The sequence below is a fragment of the Oratosquilla oratoria genome, unplaced genomic scaffold (genome assembly GCF_046742065.1).
Source record: "Oratosquilla oratoria isolate Oo_2021 unplaced genomic scaffold, ASM4674206v1 SCAFFOLD50, whole genome shotgun sequence".
Lineage (NCBI taxonomy): Eukaryota > Metazoa > Arthropoda > Malacostraca > Stomatopoda > Squillidae > Oratosquilla > Oratosquilla oratoria.
Window position 1 is genome coordinate 321516 of NW_027467714.1, and position 23267 is coordinate 344782.

Genomic DNA, 23267 nt, shown 5'->3' on the forward strand with positions numbered 1-23267 from the left:
GCTGAAGCTACTAGTGTCTTGATTACTTGGAAGGAAGGTAGATATTTGGTATTTCTCTCTCTCACACATGCATACACACATAATTGAATTTGGAAAAAGCAAAAATAAAATATCGGGTCAGTATAAAATTGGTACAAAGGAAATTATAAAGATAAGCTCAGAAAGGGACCTAGAAGTAAGTATCTCAAACGACATGACACCAGACAAACATGTTAACAAAATAGTTGGAGAAACTTATAACTTAATAAGATCAATGAAAATGGCCTTTGACTACATGGATGAGGAAATGGTAAAGAAGATACTAGTTACACTGGTAAGACCAAAATTGGAATATGCAGTGTCTCTATGGACACCTAGTACAAAAAAAAAAAAAAAAAAAAAAAATATATATATATATATATATATATATATATATATATATATATATATATATATATATATATGTATATATATATATAAACAAGAAAGAATTCAAAGAGCAATGACAAAGATGCACCAACACTGCAATTTGACATACGAACAGAGATTGGAAAAACTAAACTTATCAACCCTAGAACAAAGAAGAGAAAGAGGTGATTTGATAAACATCTACAGAATCATGAAAGAGATGGAAATTCTTGATAGGGATGACCTACTAAAATGGGATAGAAGAAATACAAGAGGACATAAGAAGAAACTTAAGACAGTTACAGAAGAGATCTGAAAAAACAACAACTTTCAACACAGAGTAATAGATACATGGAACAAACTGAAAGAGGAAACAGTAAGTGCTAAAACTATACATGATTTTAAGAAAGAACTGGATGTGGAAAGATACAACTGCGGGTCACTACAAGCATAGCTCTCCTTCCACAAAATACAACTAGGTAAATACACACACTTGGGAAGAGGTGATTAGTGGAGTTCCACAGAGATCGGTACTGGCTCCAGTAATGTTTGCTATTTATGTGAATGACATGGACAAGGGTGTGGACAGTTACATGAGCTTCTTTGCTCATGTAACATAAAGTTATTGAGAAAAGTGAGCACTGAGATAGACTATGAATTGCTGCAGAGAGATCTGAACAAACTTTGGGAATGTAGTCAGAAGTGGGAACTGGACCTCAACATTAAGAAATTTAGTATAATAGAATTTGGAAAAAGTAAAAACAGGATATTAGGACTATAAAATTGGTGAAAAGGAAATAAAGAAAATGAGATTTGAAAAATATCTGGAAGTAATCATCACAAAGGACATGTCCCCTGATAAAAAGATAAACAAAAATTGTCAGAGAAACCTATAACTTGCTGAGATGAATAAAAGTGGTATATACAGTAGACCCTCGTTTTACGCGGGGGTTAGGGACCGGGAACCCCCGCGTAAAACGAAAATCCGCGTAAAATTCCGCCACTGAAGGAGATATACCAAAACAATCATTAGAACCCTAATAATTTTATTTCCACAATGAATTGCCATATTGAACAAAATAATACAATAGAAAAATAGGAAAACAATACAATACAAACAAAAGAACAAGAAAAAACAGTGCATGAAATGAATATATGTAGAAGGGGTAGTAGTCTAGGTAGCAGTCTAGTCGGACTCGGCATCAGAATTAGCTGGACCACCACGTTTCTGTAAAAACATGGTGATGGGCAATTGTACTCGGCGCTTTTTCATGTCCTGCAAAACGGCTTTGTAGGGCGCCATAACACTGTCGATGCCATTCTGCGCCGCAATTGCCCTCACCATGGATGTGTCAGTCTCATATATATATATATATATATATACAAAAACCCAAAAATCCGCGTAAATTCAAAACCGCGCATAAAAAATCCGCGTAAAACGAGGGTCTACTGTACTTACTTGGACGAAGAAATGGTGAAGAAAATACTAGTCACAATGATAAGGACAAGATTGGAGTGCACAGTGACACTATGGTCACCCAATACAAAAAATATATATATAAGGAAAATTGAAAGAATCTAAAGAGCAACTACAAAGATGGTCCCCACACTTTCAGAACTGTCATACAAAGAGAGATTGTCAAAACTACCAACCCTGGAACAAAGAAGAGAAAGAGGAGACTTGTTGACCATCTATAAAATCATGAGAGGTATGGAAGTCCTTGATAGAGAAGGCTTACTAAATTGGGATACGAGAAATAGAAAGGGACATGGAAGGAAGCTCAAAAAGGATGGTTATAGAAGAGACATGAAAAAGAAAAGCTTTCCCCAGAGTGGTGGATGTATGGAACAAACTGGGCAAAATGATAGTGTGTGCAAAAACCATACACGAATTTAAGAACAATTTAGACACTGTGAGATACAGAGACGGGACACCACGAGCATAGCTCCCCTTCCTGTAAGATACAACTAGGTTAAATACACACACACACATACGGATCACCAGGAAAAACGCCTTGTTGGTATTGCGGATAGTATCAATATGTATTCATGGGACCGCCGGGGTTTGTATCCGATCCAGTTCTTAAATGAGTGAATAGTTAATACAAAAATGGAAAATAACAAAAAAGAAGGAAGAATCAATGAGCCAACGAAAAGAGGACTAGATGAATCCAGGATTGAGTTCCCATGGGGGGTAACAGGAACAAAAAAATCATGCCTGAACGACACCCCCAAAGCGACCAGCAGGTACGTAAGTGATGAATATTTCTTGGGATTTAGGAGGCAAGGGGAAACATTGGAGAAAACCTTGGACACTGAGAGAGATTTCAGAATTAGCAGAGCAATACAAAACAGAGAAATTAACAACTGAGCAAAGTGATGGATTTAAGATTAGACTACAAAGCTCTGTAACTAGAAGTAACCAACCTATGAACGACGAATGAGGTAATACTAAGGGAATTAAATGAACTAAAAAGTGAACTAAGTGCGATAAAAAGAGAAAATGAAAGAAAGGAAAATGAGAGAGATTTCAGAATTAGCAGAGCAATATGAATCAGAAATTAACAACTTGGCAGACAAAGTGATCGATTTAAGATTAGACTACAAAGCTCTGCAACTAGAAGTAACCAACCTATGAACAGTGAACGAGGTAATACTAAGGGAATTAAACGAACCAAAAAGTGAACTAAGTGCGATAAAAAGGGAAAATGAAAGAAAGGAAAATGAGGTTAAGACTGCAAATGATGAACTGAAAAAAGAGGTAAAAGAACAATTGAAAGCAGTAACGGAAAAAATGGAAGAATCAAAGAGACTGACCTAAATGAAATAAAAAACCAGTGGAAAAAGGAACGCGAAAGTCAAAAACTATCATTCACAGAAATAGTACAGCAGCAGGTAAAAGAGAATGCAAAGGAAACAGTGACCAAGGCAATCAAAGAGAAGGAAAATTTGGTGAGAGACACAGTAGACAAAAAGAAATGTATTGTGGTTTATGGTATAAATGAAAAACACAATGTACACAAATACTAAAGGGAAAAGGAAGAGAAAGAAATTGCGAAGGAGATTCTAATAGTGGTCAAGTTAATAAAACACCAGGGCCTGGCAGTTGGCATCCAAGAATCTTAAAGGAAATGAAAAATGAGATTGTTGTTCTATTAGAAATTATTTTCAAGAAATCCATCATATCCGGAGATGTCCCAAGAGAATGGAAGCTAGCTAATGTTACTCCCATATTCAAAAAAGTTGACAAAATGAATCCAAATAACTACAGGCCTATAAGTTTGACTTCAAATATAGGAAAAAAGATGGAAACTATCATCACAGATGCTATCGAACATCATTTAGAAAGTAACTGATATATGATAGCCAGCATGGTTTTGGACGGAAACATTCTTGTGTGACTAACTTACTCAAATTCTACAACACAGTTATCTCAAATCATGACAAAAGAAAACAAATACAGATTTAATATATCTAGACTTTGCACAAATTTTGATACCATCCCCCACAAAAGACTCATTAAATTGGCTTCATACGGAATGAGTGGTAGCCTATTAAGTTGGACTAGTAATTGGTTGAATGATCAAAAACAGAGAGTTGTTTTAAATGGAAAAACTTCTGGATGGAAAAATGTTATGAGTGGAGTTCTTCAGGGTTCCATTCTTGGGCCACTTCTATTCATAGTATATATAAATGATGTAGACCATGGACTATAATCTGTTGTTTCCAAATTTGCTGATGATACAAAACTGTGTAGAATGGCAAATGATCACTTTAACCAATTAGATATTCAATTACAGCAATGGTCTGAAAAGTGGCTAATCAAATTTAACACAAGTAATTGCAAGGTTCTGCACATAGGTAAAAATAACTAAGTACGGTTACAAGTTATTTGGAAAATCATTAACAAAAGTGGATAGTGAGAAGGATATCAGGGTAATTATCAGTAACGATCTCAAATCATCTAAGCAGTGTATTTCAGCCTCTGAGAAAGCAAATAAGATTCTAGGACTGATTCCACGATCTTTTGACTTCAAAAGTCCATCACTCATTAACAAGCTATATAAATAATTAGTTTGTCCGCATTTGGAATATGCTGTTTCCATATGGTCACCGAATCTCATTAAAGACATTGACAGATTGAAAAAAGTACAACAGCGAGCTGTAAAACTGATTCCAAATATCAAAAATAAATCATAAGAAAATTGACTAAAACAAGAATCTGTTTACTTAAAAAAAATGTAGACTTAGAGGTGACTTGATACAGGTCTTTAAGATTCTAAAGGGAATTGACATCAAAAGTGACAAAATTTTCACACTGAATGAGAATCAGACAAGAAACAATGGTCTCAAACTGTCTGGAAATAGATTTAATTTGGAAGTGGGTAGAAACAACTTCGCCAACCATGTTATTAATGAATGGAATAAACTTCCTGCAGAGGCAGTGCAATGTAGTTCAGTTTGAAGCTTTAAGAATCATTTAGATAAGCACCTAAGCAAGATGCTGTAATGACTAGTTTATTTCATATTTATTTATTTGTTTTGTTATCATTTGTCTGTTTATTATTATTTGATTCTCAGTTATTATTAGATATATGTCAATTTATTATTTACTATTTACCTGATTATTTAACTATACCTATGCATTTATTTATGTATTTTATTCATTATTTACATTATTATAGTTTTTATTCATTTGTTTATTTATCTATCATTATTATTATTATTATTATTATTATTATTATTATATATTTTTTTTCATCTGGCCTAGATATGGACCAAAAGGTCTCCTGTCGGCATGCTCCGCCTTTGTAATGAAAGGAATGATTGTGACAGATGGAAATTAGGGACCAAATAATAAACCTTGATGTCAGAAAATTACATGGTCCAGATGGAATTGCAAATTGGATACTAAAAGAATGTATAGATGAACTAATGGACAAAATATATAAGATAATTGATTACTGACTCAAAGAAGGAAAGGTACCACAAGATTGGAAAAATGCAAATATTGTACATACATATACCAAAGGCTTTTTTCCCCTTATAAGGGAGGTATCCAAAAAACAAAAGCATAAAAACCATTCCCACATATTCCATCCCTAATACACTCCACTCCCCTCCACCCTCTACCCTACCCAACAAACTATAGACCTCCCTCACAAGCACAATAGCAAAAATATGTGAAAAAGCTATCAAAAGTAGATGGATTAAACATCTGGAAGAAAATAGTATACTTAATACGCCACTAACTTGATTTGTTTTTACTCAAGGCTAATAGAAATAATCCAAGAAAGGGATGGATGGGCTGATTGTGCTTTCCTAGATTTACAAAAGACATTGGATAAAGTACCACACAAAAAGTTACTAAGAAAACTCAAAATGATAGGTGTACATGGAAAGTTATTGAAATGCATGGAAGATTTCTTGAATGGGAGAAAAATGAGGGTGGTAGTTAAAGACAAAAACTCAACCTGGGAAGAAATTATAAACAGAGTCCCACAAGGTTCTGTATTAGCTTTGATGTTTGCCATTTATATAAATGACATGGATGAAGGTGTAGAATGTTATATGAACTTTACAGATGATACAAAACTACTAAAGAAAGTAAGTACAGAAAAAGACTGAATCACTACAGAGACCTGGACAAAGTCTGGGAATGGAACCAAAAATGAGAAGTGAACTTCAACATCAAGAAATGTAGTATAATGGAGTTTGGAAAAAGTAGAAATAGAATATTAGGGCAGTATAGAATTGGTACAAAGGAAGTAAAAAAAGTTAGCATGGAAAAGGACTTAGGAGTAATTATTAACAAAGACATGTCACACCTTCGAAATTAACATATGAACAAAGATTATCCAAACTGGAACTAACAACCCTGGAACAAAGAAGAGAAAGAGGAGATCTATTGCCCATTTACAGAATCATGAAAGGAATGGAAATCCTAGGCAGAGAAGATTTATTTAAGTGGGATAATAGAAAAACAAGAGGACATGTAAAGAAACTCAAAAAGGATAGTTATAGAAGAGATCTGTAAAAGAATAGTTTCCCACACAGAGTGGTAGCTGTCTGGAACAAATTGGATGAGGCAACAGTGTGTGCAAAAACTAAACAAGAATTTAAGAACAAACTAGATGCTGAAAGATACAAAGATGGGTCACTATGAGCATAGCTTCCTTCCCGTATAGTACAACTAGGGAAATACACACACAAACACAGCTAGATGAATAATTGAAAATAAGTGCAACACAGCACTGCATTGCCACTGAACAATCACTGCACATAAAACACAGCACCACATAACAATCACTGTAACAACCAGTCCATCCATTGCCCCAGATCTCCCTTGCAGGTGACCTATGGCTCCAAGGTAACTGGCAACAGCCACCAGATTGACCTGTAAAGGAAAAAACATTGTGTTGTTGTCTGGGTGTGGAATAAAATGGGTTAGTGTATGATGAGGCATTCAGTGTCTTCCGTGTGATGGTTGCATCTGGAGTAGTTGTTTCTGTGGCCAGACTTATTCTGTATTGGTATTTCTTAGTGCTGGATGGTGACCTGAATGTAGTTTTGCTAGTGTAGTTCTTGCTCCTCTGTACTGCATATAAGATGCAGTGCATCATCAATCAACACATTGTTACATTACAGAATCACAACATAGGGTTATATGTTAACTGTAACAAAGCATGACAAAACTGGCAGTGCATATAGAACAGAGGGGTGGTCATAATGGTGGGTGAGGTCACAAGGGAGTCATTTCTATAAATTTTCTATCATTTTCTGACACATCCCAAAGCTGTTTGCTGCATCATATTTAATCATTAAATGCATAAAAGATACAGATAAGCAAACAAAGCAACAAAGGGCAAACGAAGGCCCTTATTCTGAGTTAATGATTGCAGATGCTCATGAAAAGTTACAAAAATATGAACAGTTGAAGTGATGTATGTTTACTTAATGTTCAATGCAACAGGCATGTGATTGCCAAGCAGAAAAATACACAACTATATCCAATGCACAATACAATTAATCATGACTCAGTTTAAACATCACAAACTCTCCTCAGAGGGTCTGGACAGTGTACTTACAGAGAACTTTTTGAAGCAGCAACCTCACCTGACCTCTGCCCTGAGTAGTGATGCTCTAAACCACTGAATAATACTATTAATATCCTATGGTTGTGTTAAACAAAAAAAGAAAGTCAATAGAATCGTTAAAAGGAAAATATGAAGCAAAAGATATGTAGATTGTTGCGTATGGTGAGAGAGACTTGGGTGAGTCATGTGGAAGTGGTGGGAATTAGGTGTTTGTAGGGCTTGGAGTTGAAAAATATGACCAAGTAAAGAACAAAAGGGTTTGTGAGTGGACGGGACTAAAGATAATCAGTCCAATCAATCCGTTGACCCCGATTTCACTTGCAGAAGACCCACATTCTCCAGGAAACCAGCAAGAGCCTGTAGATGGAACTAGAGATAAGATTGGGGTAGATAGACCAAGCCAACCTAAGGTGGTTGGGTCATGTTATTAGAATGGATTAGTAATGTTCTTGAAGGATTCATGAATTAGTGGTGCTTGCAGCTAGGGCAAGGGATAGATGGATGGGTTGAATGAAGTGAGAAAAGCCTGTGGTCAGGATGTCAAATAAATGAAAGTGTGTAGACTAAGGTGAGGACATGTTCCATGAGAGGGGTGCACTGGGGATGAACTGGCAGTATTGCTGGGGAAGAAACATGGTGCAATTTTCAAATAGTTTAAGTAGGAAGGTATAAATATATTATGAATGAAAGGGGAGAGAATGTTCTTCTCCTATGCCTAGTCACCTTGCTTTGCGGGTAATGGCATATAAGTTGGGGAAAAATGAGTGAGTAGATAAATAGATAAACAATTGACCATCAAGGCCACTCTACCTACACTTTGATATTTTGGGATATTCTAGCCTGACTGATTATCTTGTGAATCAGTAGAGATTATATTTAAATCTATCAGATCAACAGTACAATATGAGTGCATATGCATATGGACTGCATTTGCAGTCTTTGTGGTGTCAAAATATCTCAGAGATTACTTTTTTTTTCCATCAAAAATATTACTCCTGTGGCTATATGAATATTTTAGCCAAACTTTGACTGAGCATTCATTGTAGATGTGTCCAGATTTTTATATTAAGAGTGTAGCTTCTCCATGATGGTTTAATACATTAGGGAATGAAAAATGTATTGTTGTATCACAAGCTGTCAACTTTAGGATGAGCATAATTCATGCTCAGTATATAAGTAACAAATTAAATAGCTTTAATGATCACTCTCTTAATTTGGATTCTGATTTTAATTTCATAATAAGAATGAGGATCCTACCCATAGGTGCCTTCCTACTAACCTTAAACATGTGATCTGTTATGATGGATCCAACCATTGCTTATATCCAGTTAATTGTTATGGTTGTATGTAGATGAAATCTGTATTTGTGAGTGCTTTGTTAATAAGGTTAATATAGCTGGTACATAATGTGAAAGGTTCTTATGGTAGTTTTACCATGGGTGTGTTCTATATCTTGTGATAGGTGTTAGATGGTAACCAGTGTTCTTTATATATATATATGTATATATATATATATATATATATATATATATATATATATATTATATATATATATATATATATATATTAAGCCAACTGCAATAGAGTAGGATAGTCTTCAATCTGTCTTCAGCTAATACTGTCTGAAGAACACTGAGAACAAGTCCACTAGTGTGATGTTGGGTAGGGTTGCAGATCATGATTATGCTTAATGTATATCTATTTTATACCTTTTACTAATGACAATCATTAGTCTTACAAGTGTGTTTTATTTAAGTACCCTGAGAACTTTTGAAACTTTCTTCAACCATGTCATAATGCAAAACCAGAGGAGAATATTGCATTGTGATCACTGGATTGGTAGTCATTATCTCAAAAGGGTCCTCAACATTATGAGGTTGATTCTGATATATACAGTCCTGTTAGGCCCCTTCTTATCCTTAATCACATCTCCCATGCCCCCACCCCCAGGAACACTGAATTATGTTGAACATGTAGATATGACTACCAGGAGCTGAATAACTGCTAGCTAACTCAATATTGACAGGAAACAGTAAATTCAATTAGAAATTTGTTAATTAGTTTTTCATTGAGGCATTATTCTAAATAGAAAAGTTCAAGCTTGAGTGATGCTATGAAGGGATATCTTCAGGGTCATTTTATTGTGCAACTTTTTTTTATTGGTGACATCTTATCACACTATACTTCTTTTTTGTATGTCTATCTATATACCAAGGGCTTTTTCTCCCTTAAGGGAAGTAGCCAAATCAAAAGACATGTACCCATTCTACTCATCACCACCACCCTTTCCTTCTTCTCATCTTAGCTCCTCATCTTATCTGTGATACTCTTTTTCTTTGTATATACATTCTTTCCATGTGTCCAAACCATCCTAATAATCTTTCATCAACCATAGCTCCCAACTCCCTTTCCACCCCTGTTCTCCTCCTCACCTCCTCATTTCTCACTCTATCTAGCCTAGTAACCCCCATCATACTTCTCAGACACCTCATCTCAAACACATTCAAACTCCTTCTCTCTTTCTCTCTTATGTTCCATGTTTCTGCCCCATACAGTGCTGTTGGCACAATCACTCCTTCATACAGTCTCCTCTTAGCATCCATTCCCAAATGTCTATTCCTCATTACACTTTTTAATCCACCAAGGCTTCTCTCAATCTACATTCTACCTCCACCTTCACTCCACCTTTTCCTGCCACATTTGCACCCAAGTATCTAAAACTATCCACTTCCTCCAGTCGCTCTCCCTTAAAGCTCACTTCCAGTCTGCTGCCACTTTCACCCCTTAAACATCTCATCACCTTACTTTTACCCACATTTATCTTCAACTTTCTTCTTTCACACACTCTCCCAAACTCTGTCACCAACTTCCTCAATCCCTCCTCCGATCCTGCCACAAGCGCAGTGTCGTCCGCAAACAACAGCTGGCTCACCTCCCACTTTTCTCCATTTTCTTTAACCATCTCCAATCCCTGACTCACCACCCTTGCATTTACCTCTCGCACTACCCCATCCATGTATAAGTTGAACACCCAGGGCAACATAACGCATCCCTGACGAAGTCCCACCTTTACCTCGAACCACTCACTCTCTCCATTTCTAATCCTGACACAAGCTCTACTACTCTCATAAAAACTCTTGACAGCTACTAGAAGCTTTCCTCCTATCCCGTATATCTGCAAAACCTCCCACAGTGCCTTTCTGTCTACCCTGTCATAAGCCTTTTCCATATCCATAAAAGCCCAAAAAACATCCCCTTTCCTTTAGCTTTCTCACATATCTGTCTTACCACAAAAATCTGATCTACACAACCTCTACCCATCCTAAATCCACACTGTTCCTCTCCTAATCCTCTCAAGGTCCTCCCATAAGCCTTCCCAACTACACTTAACAAGCTAATCCCTCTGAAACTACTACATTCACACTTGTCCCCTTTTCCCTTGTAAAGTGGAACTATACAGGCACTCCTCCAGTCCTCCAGTACTCTACCCTCTCTCCAGCAAACATTGAATAACCTCACCAGCCAGTCCACCATCACTGTACCTCCTTTTTTTTTTAGACATTCTGCAAGGCATCCATCCAGACCAGGTGCCTTACTTGCTTTCATCATCTTAACAACTGCCTTCACTTCATCCTTCCTTATTTCTCCTCCATTTTCCTCCCTCACCGTGGTAATTTTCTTAGCATTTACCACTGCAGCTATCTTTCCCTCCCTATCCTCCTTCACATTTAGCAACTCCCTAAAATATTCTGCCCATTTTCCCCTTACTGCCTTCTCTTCCATTATCATCTCTCCATCTGCACCTTTTACCTTTTCTTCTCTACTTGATTTGCCTCCTCTTCCTCTCTTAATTTCTTTCCAAAACATTTTTTTATTACTTTCAAAATTTTCTGTCATACTCTTACCCCATTTCATGTCTGCTCTCCTCTTTGCCTCTACCTTTTGCTTTACTTCTCTTTTCTTTTCTTTGTACCTCTCATATGACTCCCTCATCCTATTTTGTAACCAATCTGTGAAAGCTCGCTTCTTCTCTTCTACAACCTTCTTTGTTTCCTCATCCCACCATTCACTACCCTTTCTTCTATTTCCTCCTGTCCTTCTTGTTCCACACACCATCTTTGCACACTTTGTGACTCCCTCCTTGAACCATCCCCATTCCTCCTCCACTCCTAGCTCTACTCTATCCTTCACTCCCTCCCACTCCTCCCTCAGCTTCTTGTATTCCTACTCCTTTTCCTTTCCATTTAAAGAGTTCACTCTAAGCACCTCCCTACCTTTTCCTCCTTCTCCATATATCCTCCACTCTCAACTTACCTTCCACCAAAAAATGATCTGATATTCCCCCACCCTCTCCCCTTAGCCCATGTACATCCTTAATTCTTCCTATCATACTCCAATCTACCACTACATAATCCATTAACACTCTATCTACCACCATTCCATCCACCACCCTCTCCCATGTGTACTTATGCTTGACTTTCTATCAAAACACTGTATTTGCTATCATCAACTCTCTAGACACATCACCATCAACTCTCCAGTATGATTCTTTCCTGGAACTCCACATTTTCCAACCACTCCATCAATTGGATCATTTCCTACCCTAGCATTAAGGTCTCCCAGTACTATTACATTAACATTTCTCCCTAATCCCTCTATGCACTCATTTAAATCTATCCAAAAAGCCTCCCTTTCTTCTACACTCTTCTCACTGCCAGGCCCATATGCACTTACAAAAATCCACATCTCCTTTCCCAGTTTCACCTTCATCCACATTATCCTTGAGGAAACCTCCTTCCACTCCACTACACGTATACCTATCTCTTCACTTACTAGTATAGCCACCCCTTCCCTCCCTCGCCCTCTCTTCACTCCTGATAACCTCCCACTTACACTCCCAAACTTACACTCGCCCTTCCCTTTCAACTTAGTTTCACTCAAAGCCAACACATGCATCTTTCTTTTCTTTGTACAGTATGGAAATAGTTTGCAGGAAAGCCTGTTTTGTTGACAGTCTCCATTCAGTTCAGCCTTTTCCACTTTCATTCCCTTCTTGACATATTTCTTGTGCATCCAAAGCTCCCTTGGCTCTATCCATCCATCTCATTCTCAGATTTTCTCTCATGTTCACTACATTCATGGTTTCTGCATTTTCTTTGTTATTATTTTTATTCATTTATTTCTTATGCCCAAATTACCTCAGCACTGATTTTTTCCCCCCAATAATTGTTTCTTGTAATGGGGTAGAAGCCTTTTGGTATATAGAAGAATTGTTTCCCCTTCTTGTTCTCTGCCTTACCCTCACATTTCTCACTGTCCATTCCAAAGATGGCTCTTCAATAAGAGTCAAATATTCACACGTGCATCAGGTTGTCTGTTGTATGATGATGCATTGCAATATGTGCATTACAAAATATAAAGTTGCTGCAGTTATACTCATTCTCTTTCACCCTTAATAGATATAATGTCACAGAAAACGTGATCAAGTCTGTTCACAGAATACGAGGGCCACTCAGCTACTACAAAATAAAGATAATCAAGAAGCTGATGCCAGCATCTTTGTATACCTCACTCAAGGCTCATAACATTTAGAAAACTCACCTAATTATGAGGAAATAGATATCCCCCTCAATGAAAAAAAATAATTGTAACACAGAAGGAAATCAGCGACCCTTGATGTCAGAAAATCACATGGTCCAGACGTAATTGCAAATTGGATACTGAAAGAATGCATGGAGGAATTAACAGATAAAAGATACAATATAATTAAATTCTCACTTCAAGAAGGAAAGGCACCACAGGACTGGAAGAATGCAAACATTGTGCCAATTTATAAGGGAGGAAACAAGGAAGATCCATCAAATTACAGACCGGTCTCCCTGACAAGCACAGTAGCAAAAATTTGTGAAAAGGTCATCAAAAATAGATAGGTTAAACATTTGGAAGAAAAAACTATAATTGGATTCAGACAAGGAAGATCATATACAACAAACTTGATCTTCTACTCGATATTAATAGATATACAAGAGAGAGATGGTTGGGCAGACAGTGCCTTTCTGGACTTACAAAAGGCATTTGATAAGGTACCACACAAGAAACTAATAAGGAAAATAGAGTCAATGTGGCATCAAAGGAAAATGATTGGAATGGATGAAAGACTTCCTGACTGGGAGGAAAATGAGAGTAGTAATTAGAAATAAATTCTCAAACTGGGAAGAAATGATAGTGGTGTCCCAAAGGGATCAGTACTGGCCCCGATCATGTTTGCCATATACATAAATGACATGGATGAAGGAGTAGAGTGCTATATGAATTTCTTTGCAGACAATGCAAAAATACTATAGAAAGTAAGAACAGAGGAGGATTGCAACTCATTACAAGACTTGGACAAGATATGGAAATGGACTCAAAATTGGGAAGTGAAATTCAATATCAAGAAATGTAGTATAATGGAATTTGGAAAAAGTAAAAACAGAATATCGAGATAATATAAAATTGGTGAAGAGGAGGTAAAAAAAGTAAACTCAGAAAAAGACCTTTGGAGTGATGATCAGCAAAGACATGACACTGGATAAGCATATTAATAAAATAGTTGGAAATTCTATAATTCATTGAGGTCAATAAAAGTGACATTTGCCTATTTGGACAAGGAAATTACATTAAAAAAAAAAAAAAAAAAAAAAAAAAACTACACTAAGACCAAAACTCGAGTATGCAGCAACACTGTGGACACCCAGTACCAAAAAGAATATAAGAAAAATTAGAATATAAAGAGCAACAACAAAACTGGCACCAACTCTTTCCAAAATGACATATGAACAACGACTGTCCAAATTAGAATTAACAACTCTGGAACAAAGAAGGGAAAGAGGAGACCTACTGTCTACAGCAGGGGTTCTCAGCCTTGGCCCATTCACCCCTTTCACCATTTGTCAGAATGTCATTCCCCCCCTCCTTTCCAAGATTGTCTGTTTCAAAAGGTGCATTCTAAATAATATGCAAATATTACTAAAAACCCTTTTATTTTTTCCAAATTAGTATATATTTTTCCCAAATTAGTATGAATCCAGCCCAGGTGACAGGCCAGATAGGCCAAAACCTATAATTGCTTTCCTCACCCCGTAAGCTGACTGTGGTCACAAATCACCCCCAGAAATCCCAAAATTCCCCCCTGGGGGTGAATTTCACCCCTAATGAGAACCCCTGGTCTACAGAATTATGAAAGGAATGGAAATATTAGATAAGAATGATTTATTGAAATGGGACAATGGAAAAACAAGAGGACACAAAAAGAAACTCAAAAAAGATAATTACAGAAGAGATTTGAAAAAAATGGCTTCCCACACAGAGTGATAGATACCTGGAACAAATTGGACAAAGAAACAGTGTGTGCAAACACTATTCAAGATTTTGAGAAAAAACTTGATGCTGAAAGATACAAAGACGGGTCACCACCATATAATACAACTAGGTACAACTAGGTGTCATTATATTCAAGAGGTTAAGAGCAGAACTAGTTGCCTTGTGCCAATTTAAAGGAACTGAGTTGGTGGAATAGAGGAGAGATGGGAATGCAAATTATGGAGGAACAAAGTGGCAATGAAAAAAATAAAATACGAGTATAAGATCATTTTAAATGAAAACTAATTTCTTCTTGTACAAGAATGATGTTTGATTCTTGGCTGTAGGCATATCATTGTCTGTTTGTCCATATACAAAAGGTTTTATCTACCTTGTAAGGAGGTAGCCAGCTGAGACATGAACCTACCTCCCACTCATTCCATGCCCATCCAACACCCACTTATTTCCCTTTTATCTTAGCTCCTTATGGATTTCAGTGACATGATTGCATATGTCATTGAAGTCCTTAAATGGTAAAAATGTGTTGCTGCGAATTTCACTGACTAGATCCCCACAGCAGCAGGTAGCACCAGTCCTTGTTTCTGTATTACAAGCTAGTGAAAAGGAGTAGTTGCTGGTTATAAGCTCTCATGTACAAAGATTAAGGAATAACAGTTGAAATTGATAGATATCTTGGGGCATGGTCCATGGTATATGCTCCTCAGGGCTGCACTCTCAGTTTGAAGTGAGGGTATTGCTGCTGCTGTTAAAGCTTTGTCACACAAATCCCCATCCTGTTGTACCACTGTCCTTGTAGGTAAAAGCCTGAACAGATCACTTGTTTCCTGTTCCATTAATTGTGACCATTTCATATTTTGTTAGTTGTGTATTGTATTTATCAAAAGTAGGTCATTATTGATGTAAAAAGAACTTCGTAATTTATTTTTTGATAGGTATGGTGAGAGCATGATGCATATACCAGAAGAATTTAAGTAACAAAGTAATGTGGGTGATGTACAGTAGTGATAGACTGCTACTGTGCCAGGACTATGTTAGGTGTACCATTGGAACAGAGAAGGACTTTTGAGTAGATTAAAGACATAAATCAGTAAAACAAGGAAAATGTTTGAGTGACTGAAAATTTGAGGAAAAGGTAAGTAGAGAGCATTTAAGCTATTTGAAAAAGTATTTGTTATTTAGATAGTCACTGATTTTTTTTTCTTTCTTTTTTTCCAGACATATGCAACAAGCACCACACCTTATAAATCTGGACATGTGCTGGTTGGATCAACAAACTTGGCACAGGTAATATTAAAGTTTGAATCTTTGTATAATTTATTTCAAAGATACTTGCTGGCTGAGCAGGTGAGAGCATCACTACTTGAGGTAGGTGGAGGTGATGGCAGTTCAAACTGTGCAACCAGCGAGTTGAACCAAGGGCATGGCTTATGAAATTTTATGCTACAAAGTCCTCTGTAAGGGGCATCTTAGCCTCCTGTTTGGGAGAATTTTGAGACATTAAACCAAATCATTTCATATTAGAGATATTTTTGGTAACTGAAGTCGAGTTCCATGTTATCCCCACACCCCTTTCAATATCTAATCAACTGTTAATTGTAGTTGTATTTGTGAATTTTATTCTTGGTGCAGTTATGCAGCACAATCAAACCCCTCCTCTTATCTCTTATTTATTGATTTATTTACTTTTTTATTTATTCAGATGTGAAATAGGGTAAGAGTATGACAGAAATTTTTGAAAGTAATTAAAAGGTGTTTTAGAAGGAAATTAAGAGAGGAAGAGGGGAAAATCAAGTAGAAAAGAAAAGGTAAAAGGTGCACATGGAGAGATGATAATAGATGAGACAGCAGTAAGAGGAAGATGGGCAGAGTATTTTAGGGAGTTGCTAAATGTGAAAGAGGATAGGGAGGGAAAGGTGGTTGCAGTGGGAAGCACTAAGAAAATGACAGTGATGAATGAGGAAAATGGAGGAGAATAAAAGATGAGGTGAAATTTATTAAAATGATGAGAGCAGGTAAGGCACCTGGGTAGATGGGTGTCTAGAAAAGGGAAGGTACATTGATGGCGGACTGGCTGGTGAGGTTGTTTAATGTTTAAAAGAGGATAAAGTACTGGAGTGCCTGTATAGTTTTGCTTTTGTAAGGGAAAAGGGGATAAGTGTGAGTGTACTAGTTTCAGAGGGATCAGTTTGTTGAGTGTAGTTTGGAAGGCTTATGGGAGGATTTTGATTGAGAGTAAGGAGAGTAACAGAGGGAGTAATTGGTGAGGAACAATGTGGGTTTAGGACAGGTAGGGGTTGTGTGGATCAGATTTTTGTGGTAAGACAGATATGTGAGAAAGCTTTAGGAAAAGGCTTATGACATGGTAGACAAGAAGGCACTGTGGGAGATATTTCAGATATATGGAATAGTAGGAAAGCTGTTTTTAGCAGTGAAGAGTTTTTATAAGAGTAGTAGAGCCTGTGTTAGAAATAGAAATGGAAAGGGCGAGTGGTTTGAGCTAAAGGTGGGACTTCACCAGGGATGTGTTATGTTGCCTTGCCTGTTCAGTGTATACATGGAGGGGTGGTGCGAGAGGTGCAAGGTTAATGGACCAGAGATTGGAGATAGTTAAAGAAAATGGAGAAAAATGAGAGTTAAGCCAGTTGTTGTTTGCTGATGACACTGCATTTATAGCAGGATCAGAGGAGGAATTAAGGAAGTTAGTGACAGAGTTTGGGAAGGTGTGCGAAAGCAGGAAGTTGAAAATAAATCTGGGTAAAAGTAAGGTGATGGGATATACAAAGGGAGAGAATGGCAGCAAACTGGAAGTGAGTATTAAGGGAGAGAGACTGGAGGAAATGGATAGCTTTAGATACTTGGGTGCAAATGTGGTGGGAAAGGGAGGAGTGGAGGTGAAATTAGAATGTAGGATGAGAGAAGCAAGTAAATGCCTTGGGGTATTAAAAAGTGTAGTGAATAACAGACATTTGGGAATGGATGCTAAGAGGAGATTGTATGAAGGATTGTGCCAACAGCACTATGGGAAAGAAACATGGAACATAAGAGAGAAAGAGTATAAATGTGTTTGAGATGAAATGCCTGAGAAGTATGGTAGGAATTATTAAGCTGGATAGAGTGAGAAATGAGGAGCTGAGGAGGAGAAAGGGGATGGAAAGAGAGTTGGGAGATAGGGTTGATGAATGAATATTGGGGTGGTTTGGACACATGGGAAGGATGAGTGAAGAAAGATTAATAAAAGAGGTGTGGTAGGCAGAGGTGGAGGGAGTGAACATGAGGGCAACCAAGGATGAGATGGATGGATGGGGTAAAAAGGGTATTGGGAAAGAGGGGAATGTCTGTTGAGGAAGGGAGAAGACAGAAGATAGGGGTGAGTGGAGAATGGTTGTGTATGGATGATGCTGTTATGCATGGAAGGGAGTGGGTGGGGGATGGGGGGTGAGGGAGTACATGTGAATGATATTTTGATGCAGCCTGAAGGGATTTCTCCCCATCTTCTCTTTTTCTGCATGAAAGGATGGAGGGGGGAGGGGGGTCACCAGTAAAAATGAAGCAGCCTTGCTGTGGATGTGCTGTGTCTTGTTACATTGCATCTGACCCAGGGGAGTGGGCGAGATGCAGGAATGAACTGTCATCCAGGAGGAGCCAAGAAAAGAGGGAGGGAGAACTAGTGAATGGGAATGGAGTATGTGTGGATGAAATGGGTGGGAGTGGATTTAGCCTTTTGACTTGGCTACCTCCCCTGTAAGGGGGAAAAGCCCTTGGTTTATGTATGTATGCGTTTCATATATATATATATATATATATATATATATATATATATATATATCACAACAAAGTTATGTCGTAGCACATTTGTAAAATGATACTGGTGACTCACTTTCGGAGAAGAATAAGCGAAGATATAGAGATCTGTATATTTCGATCACTTACTGTGATCCTCTTCAGCAGATATGAATTACAGAGTAGAGAACAATGTGTATTTATACTAAAAAGTGACGTAAACAAGAAGGAACGGGGGCTCAGGTCACGTGTCTGGCGCGCATTGCATGGACCTTGGTGGCTCAGGTCACATGTCCGGCGTTGTGGGGAGCTTGGTGGCTTTTGTCCACCGCTAATGTAGATGGTAACATTTTATTTATAGCAAAAGATTGTATTTCTTCTTTTGCTATAAATAAAATGTTACCATCTACATTAGCGGTGGACAAAAGCCACCAAGCTCCATGCAACGCCGGACATGTGACCTGAGCCACCAAGGTCCACGCAATGCGTGCCGGACATGTGACCTGAGCCCCTGCCCCTTCTTGTTTACCTCACTGTTTTAGTATAAATACACATTGTTCTCTACTCTGTAATTCATATCTGCTGAAAAGGATCACAGTAAGTGATCGAAATATACAGATCTCTATATCTTCGCTTATTCTTCTCCGAAAGTGGGTCACCAGTATTATATATATATGTATATATATATATATATATATATATACATATATATAAATATATATATATATATATATATATATATATATTCCATTTTTATAGGTGATACAAGTGCTAGGGTCACTATCCTTTCTTTATGTGCATTTGTATCACAATTAATAGCATAGTTATGATTAAAGGTTTATATACATAAACAATTTTTCCTCTCAGATAGGTGATGTCTCCCTGGTTGCAAGCTCAGATGTGATAGCAGATGGAGAGTCTAATGGGAAAACTCTTCTTATCGAAGGAAGTCCAAATGTCATCGTCACTGGTGGGGGCAACAGGACTGCTACCTTGGTGAGCCTAGTTGGGATGCCAGCAAACACTGCACTCCTCACTAACACAAAGTTACCAGTTCAAAAACAAAACTAAGTTACGAAGAATGGAAGAGTTGTAAGTGACACTGAGGTATTTATTAGCTCAAGTCACCATTTTTAAACTAGTGATGAGCACAAGTGATGAGATGGTAATCTGCCAAGGGTGATTGAGAATATTTGTTGACAATGAACATAGTATGTGAAATTTTTTATACTGTATGCACTTGTATAAGGAAAGCTTTATCATTCAGGTTTCGACCTGAGAAATAAGTTGTACAAAATATAAAACTTGTATATATATATCTTGCAGCCACATTTTGTTAAATTTGAGTTTTGGCAATCGAAGTGTGAAGTGAAGTTTGTCAAGTATGCACGCAGACACTTGACCCTCTGTGTAGAATATAGAAGTGTTCGTTTTTATACAGAGTTTACATATGGCTATGAGGAGTTTTGCATCTTAAATTTTTAGTACGCATTTTTTATGTATTTTAACCCAACACAACCTGTTGTGCTAAAGATTTTTCTAAGAAATGGGAAGCCAAGTTTAAGGATTATACAGTCAAAATCATTGTTATTTAAGGTTCCTCCAGGGTACACCATTTATTGGAAGACTTCACATGCCCAAACTTTGTTTGATTAAAAAAATGCTAAACTATTTCACTCATCTTTGCAAACTATATCTCAAATGAAGTATTTCTCTGGGCCCCATCATTGTGGTGTAATACTTTTTGAATGTTGTTTTGGTCTGTACCTGACTGCAGGTAGATAACGCCATTGGGAATCTGAAGTTTGAAAATCTCCAATATTCAGAATGGAAATATCTTGAAGATATGTCAGAATTTTTAAAATATTTATAGTGTCTGGGATTTCCCAGATTTTTGGTTTATTTTTATTTTGTTTTGAATATTTGAGATTTCCAAACATGAATGATTTCCAGGATAGAGAATTGTGTATTTTACACAACTGAAGGGTGGACGGTCTAACTATTGTGGCTCATGGTTCACCTTTCTAGGGAATAATTGACTGTTGTAAGTCAGAACAAAGAGTATTAATTATATCACTATGTTGAATGGTTTTAAGCTGCAATAGCTTCCAAAGTTTTTAATGGCTTCAAAGTATCTAAGTACTTGTATAAATTCACATGCATCATCAATATTTATATTGAAAAACTTTGGAACTATGGATCTTGTGCAAGAGAGATCCATGGCAGTGAATTGATTGGTTGAACAGAAGTTATATGATTATCAGAATGTGGCCATTAAATGGTTAAAGTGTGTGAATAATAATAAGGAATTAGGCCTAACATCCTATAGAGTAGAGCTGTCATTAAACTTTCAATTCCAGCTTTGACTTGGAGGATCTTGTAATGTTAGAGTTTCTGGGTACAACCATCACATAATGTTCAATGGTAATGAGAGAAATAATGAAGTTGTAATCACTACTTTGCTGTAGTGATCTTGATGTTCAACAGAATACATCCAAAAGGTGTCTTGAATACCTCTCCAGCATTTATGACCAGAGGGGAGAGGTAGGTCCATCATTAGCAATGCTGCTTGCAGTTACACTAATTTTTGCTCACGTTTCAGGTGCATTGCAAGAAGTCCTGGTGTTTCTATTCAAAGTTCAAAGTCAATTTATTATTATGAAAAGAGTGATAGTTCATGACACTGTTTCTCTCACCTGTGGTTGAGTTACTTATTTGTATTTTTTGTAAGAGTTTATGTGTACTTTTAAGGTAAGATACGCTAATATGCTAATCATCTCGCTAGAACATGCCTACCATTCATGCTAAGCCTTATCCAATACTTAGTATTTACATAACATGGATTTTTGTTTTTTTGTAAAAAAAAATATATATTATTATTATTTTTTATTTTTATTTATTTACTTATTATTTTATCAGCTGTGCAACATTTAAAAGATGGATGAATTAGGACAATATTGTAATGGGAACTCTGTAATATGGGTGTGTGGTTCATCTGATAAACATCATGTATCAGCCAAAGCTCCAGTTACATGTTTTTGTTACACCTTAACCGCCCATGGTGAATATCTTCGATGCAGGGCATGAAATAAAATTGATTAATTATTCCTATGCAAATTGTCTTTTGATGGTTCTCTTTCATATCCTACATTTGTGTTGCTTTTGTGACTGACAACAGAGTTGGATGGGCCCATTATATATGTATATGAGGATAGTGAACCTATCCAATACAAAGAATTTTGGTTTAGATTTTTCTCTCTCCCTGTTTTTTCTCTTTTTGATGTCTTTCAAATACGGAAGGGAGAAGATGTAGGATGGAGGTGGGGAGTGGGTTGCATGTTGATGATATTTTGATGCAGTCCAAAGAGATTTCTCTCTGTCTTCTCTAATTTCCACATGAAGGGATGGAGAGGGGGAGTCACCATGTAAGTGAATCAGCTTTGCTGTGGATGCCCAGTGTCTTGCTGCATTGTCTCTGACCTGGCCAGTGGGATGACAGGGATACCTTTCACCCACAAGGAGTTAAGATGAGAGGGAAACAAGGGTGATGGATGGGGAATAGGTATTTACCTAGTTGTATTTTGTGGGAGGAGAGCCATGCTCATAGTGACCCGCAGTTGTATCTTTCTGCATTCAGTTCTTTCTTAAAATCATGTGTAGTTTTAGCACTCACTGTTTCCTCTTTCATTTTGTTCGATGTATCTATTACTCTGTGTGGAAAGTTGTTTTGTTTTTTTTGCTCTCTCTCTCTCTCTCTCTCTCTCTCTCTCTCTCTCTCTCTCTCTCTCTCTCTCTCTCTCTCTCTCTCTCTCTCTCTCTCTCTCTCTCTCCAGATCTCTTCTGTGACAGTCTTAAGTTTCTTCTCATGTCCTCTTGTATTTCTTCTGTCCCATTTTAGTAGGTCATCCCTATCAAGGATTTCCATCCCTTTCATAATTCTGTAGATGGTTATGAAATCACCTCTTTCTCTTCTTTGTTCTAGAGTAGATAAGTTTAGTTTGTCAACTTGCAAAGTGCCATCTTTGTAAATGCTCTTTGAATTCTTTCTATTTTTTTTATTTATTTATTTATTTTTTTTTATATTAGGTGTCCATAGAGATGCTGCGTATTCAAATTTTGGTCTTACCAGTGTAACTAGTATCTTCTTTACCATTTCCTCAACCATGTAGTCAAAGTCCATTTTCATTGATCTTATTAAGTTGTAAGTTTCTCCAACTATTTTGTTAACATGTTTATCTGGTGTCATGTCATTTGAGATAATTACTCCTAGGTCCCTTTCTGAGTTTACTTTTATTACTTCCTTTGTACCAATTTTATATTGACCCGATATTCTATTTTTGCTTTTTCCAAATTCCATTATACTACATTTCTTAATGTTGAAATTCACTTCATTCTTTATACTCCATTTCCAGACTTTGTCCAGGTTTTCTTGAAAAGATTTGCAATCTTCTTCTGTACTTACTCTCTTCAATAGTTTTGCATCATCTGCAAAGAAGTTCATATAACATTCCACACCTTCACCCATGTCATTTATACATACATACATATACCAAGGTTTTTTCCCCCTTACAAGGGAGGTAGAAAAAAAGAAGAGGGCATGAAATCATTCCCACCCATTCCATCCCCAAATACACTCTACTC

The 23267-nt window shown here is 37.0% G+C and overlaps 1 protein-coding gene across 8 annotated transcripts in view; it reads left to right on the forward strand.

The window, feature by feature from the left end:
* Positions 1 to 21733, forward strand: part of Atf-2 (Activating transcription factor-2) — a 102295-nt gene extending 80562 nt beyond the window's left edge. For all 8 annotated transcript variants that reach the window (XM_076182114.1, XM_076182111.1, XM_076182112.1 and 5 more), the window contains exons 14-15: positions 16062 to 16130; positions 19494 to 21733. In XM_076182114.1, the coding sequence (XP_076038229.1) occupies positions 16062 to 16130; positions 19494 to 19697 (273 nt within the window). In that variant the 3' untranslated portion in view covers positions 19698 to 21733. The remainder of the gene's footprint in view (positions 1 to 16061; positions 16131 to 19493) is intronic.
* The last annotated feature ends 1534 nt before the right edge of the window (positions 21734 to 23267 follow it).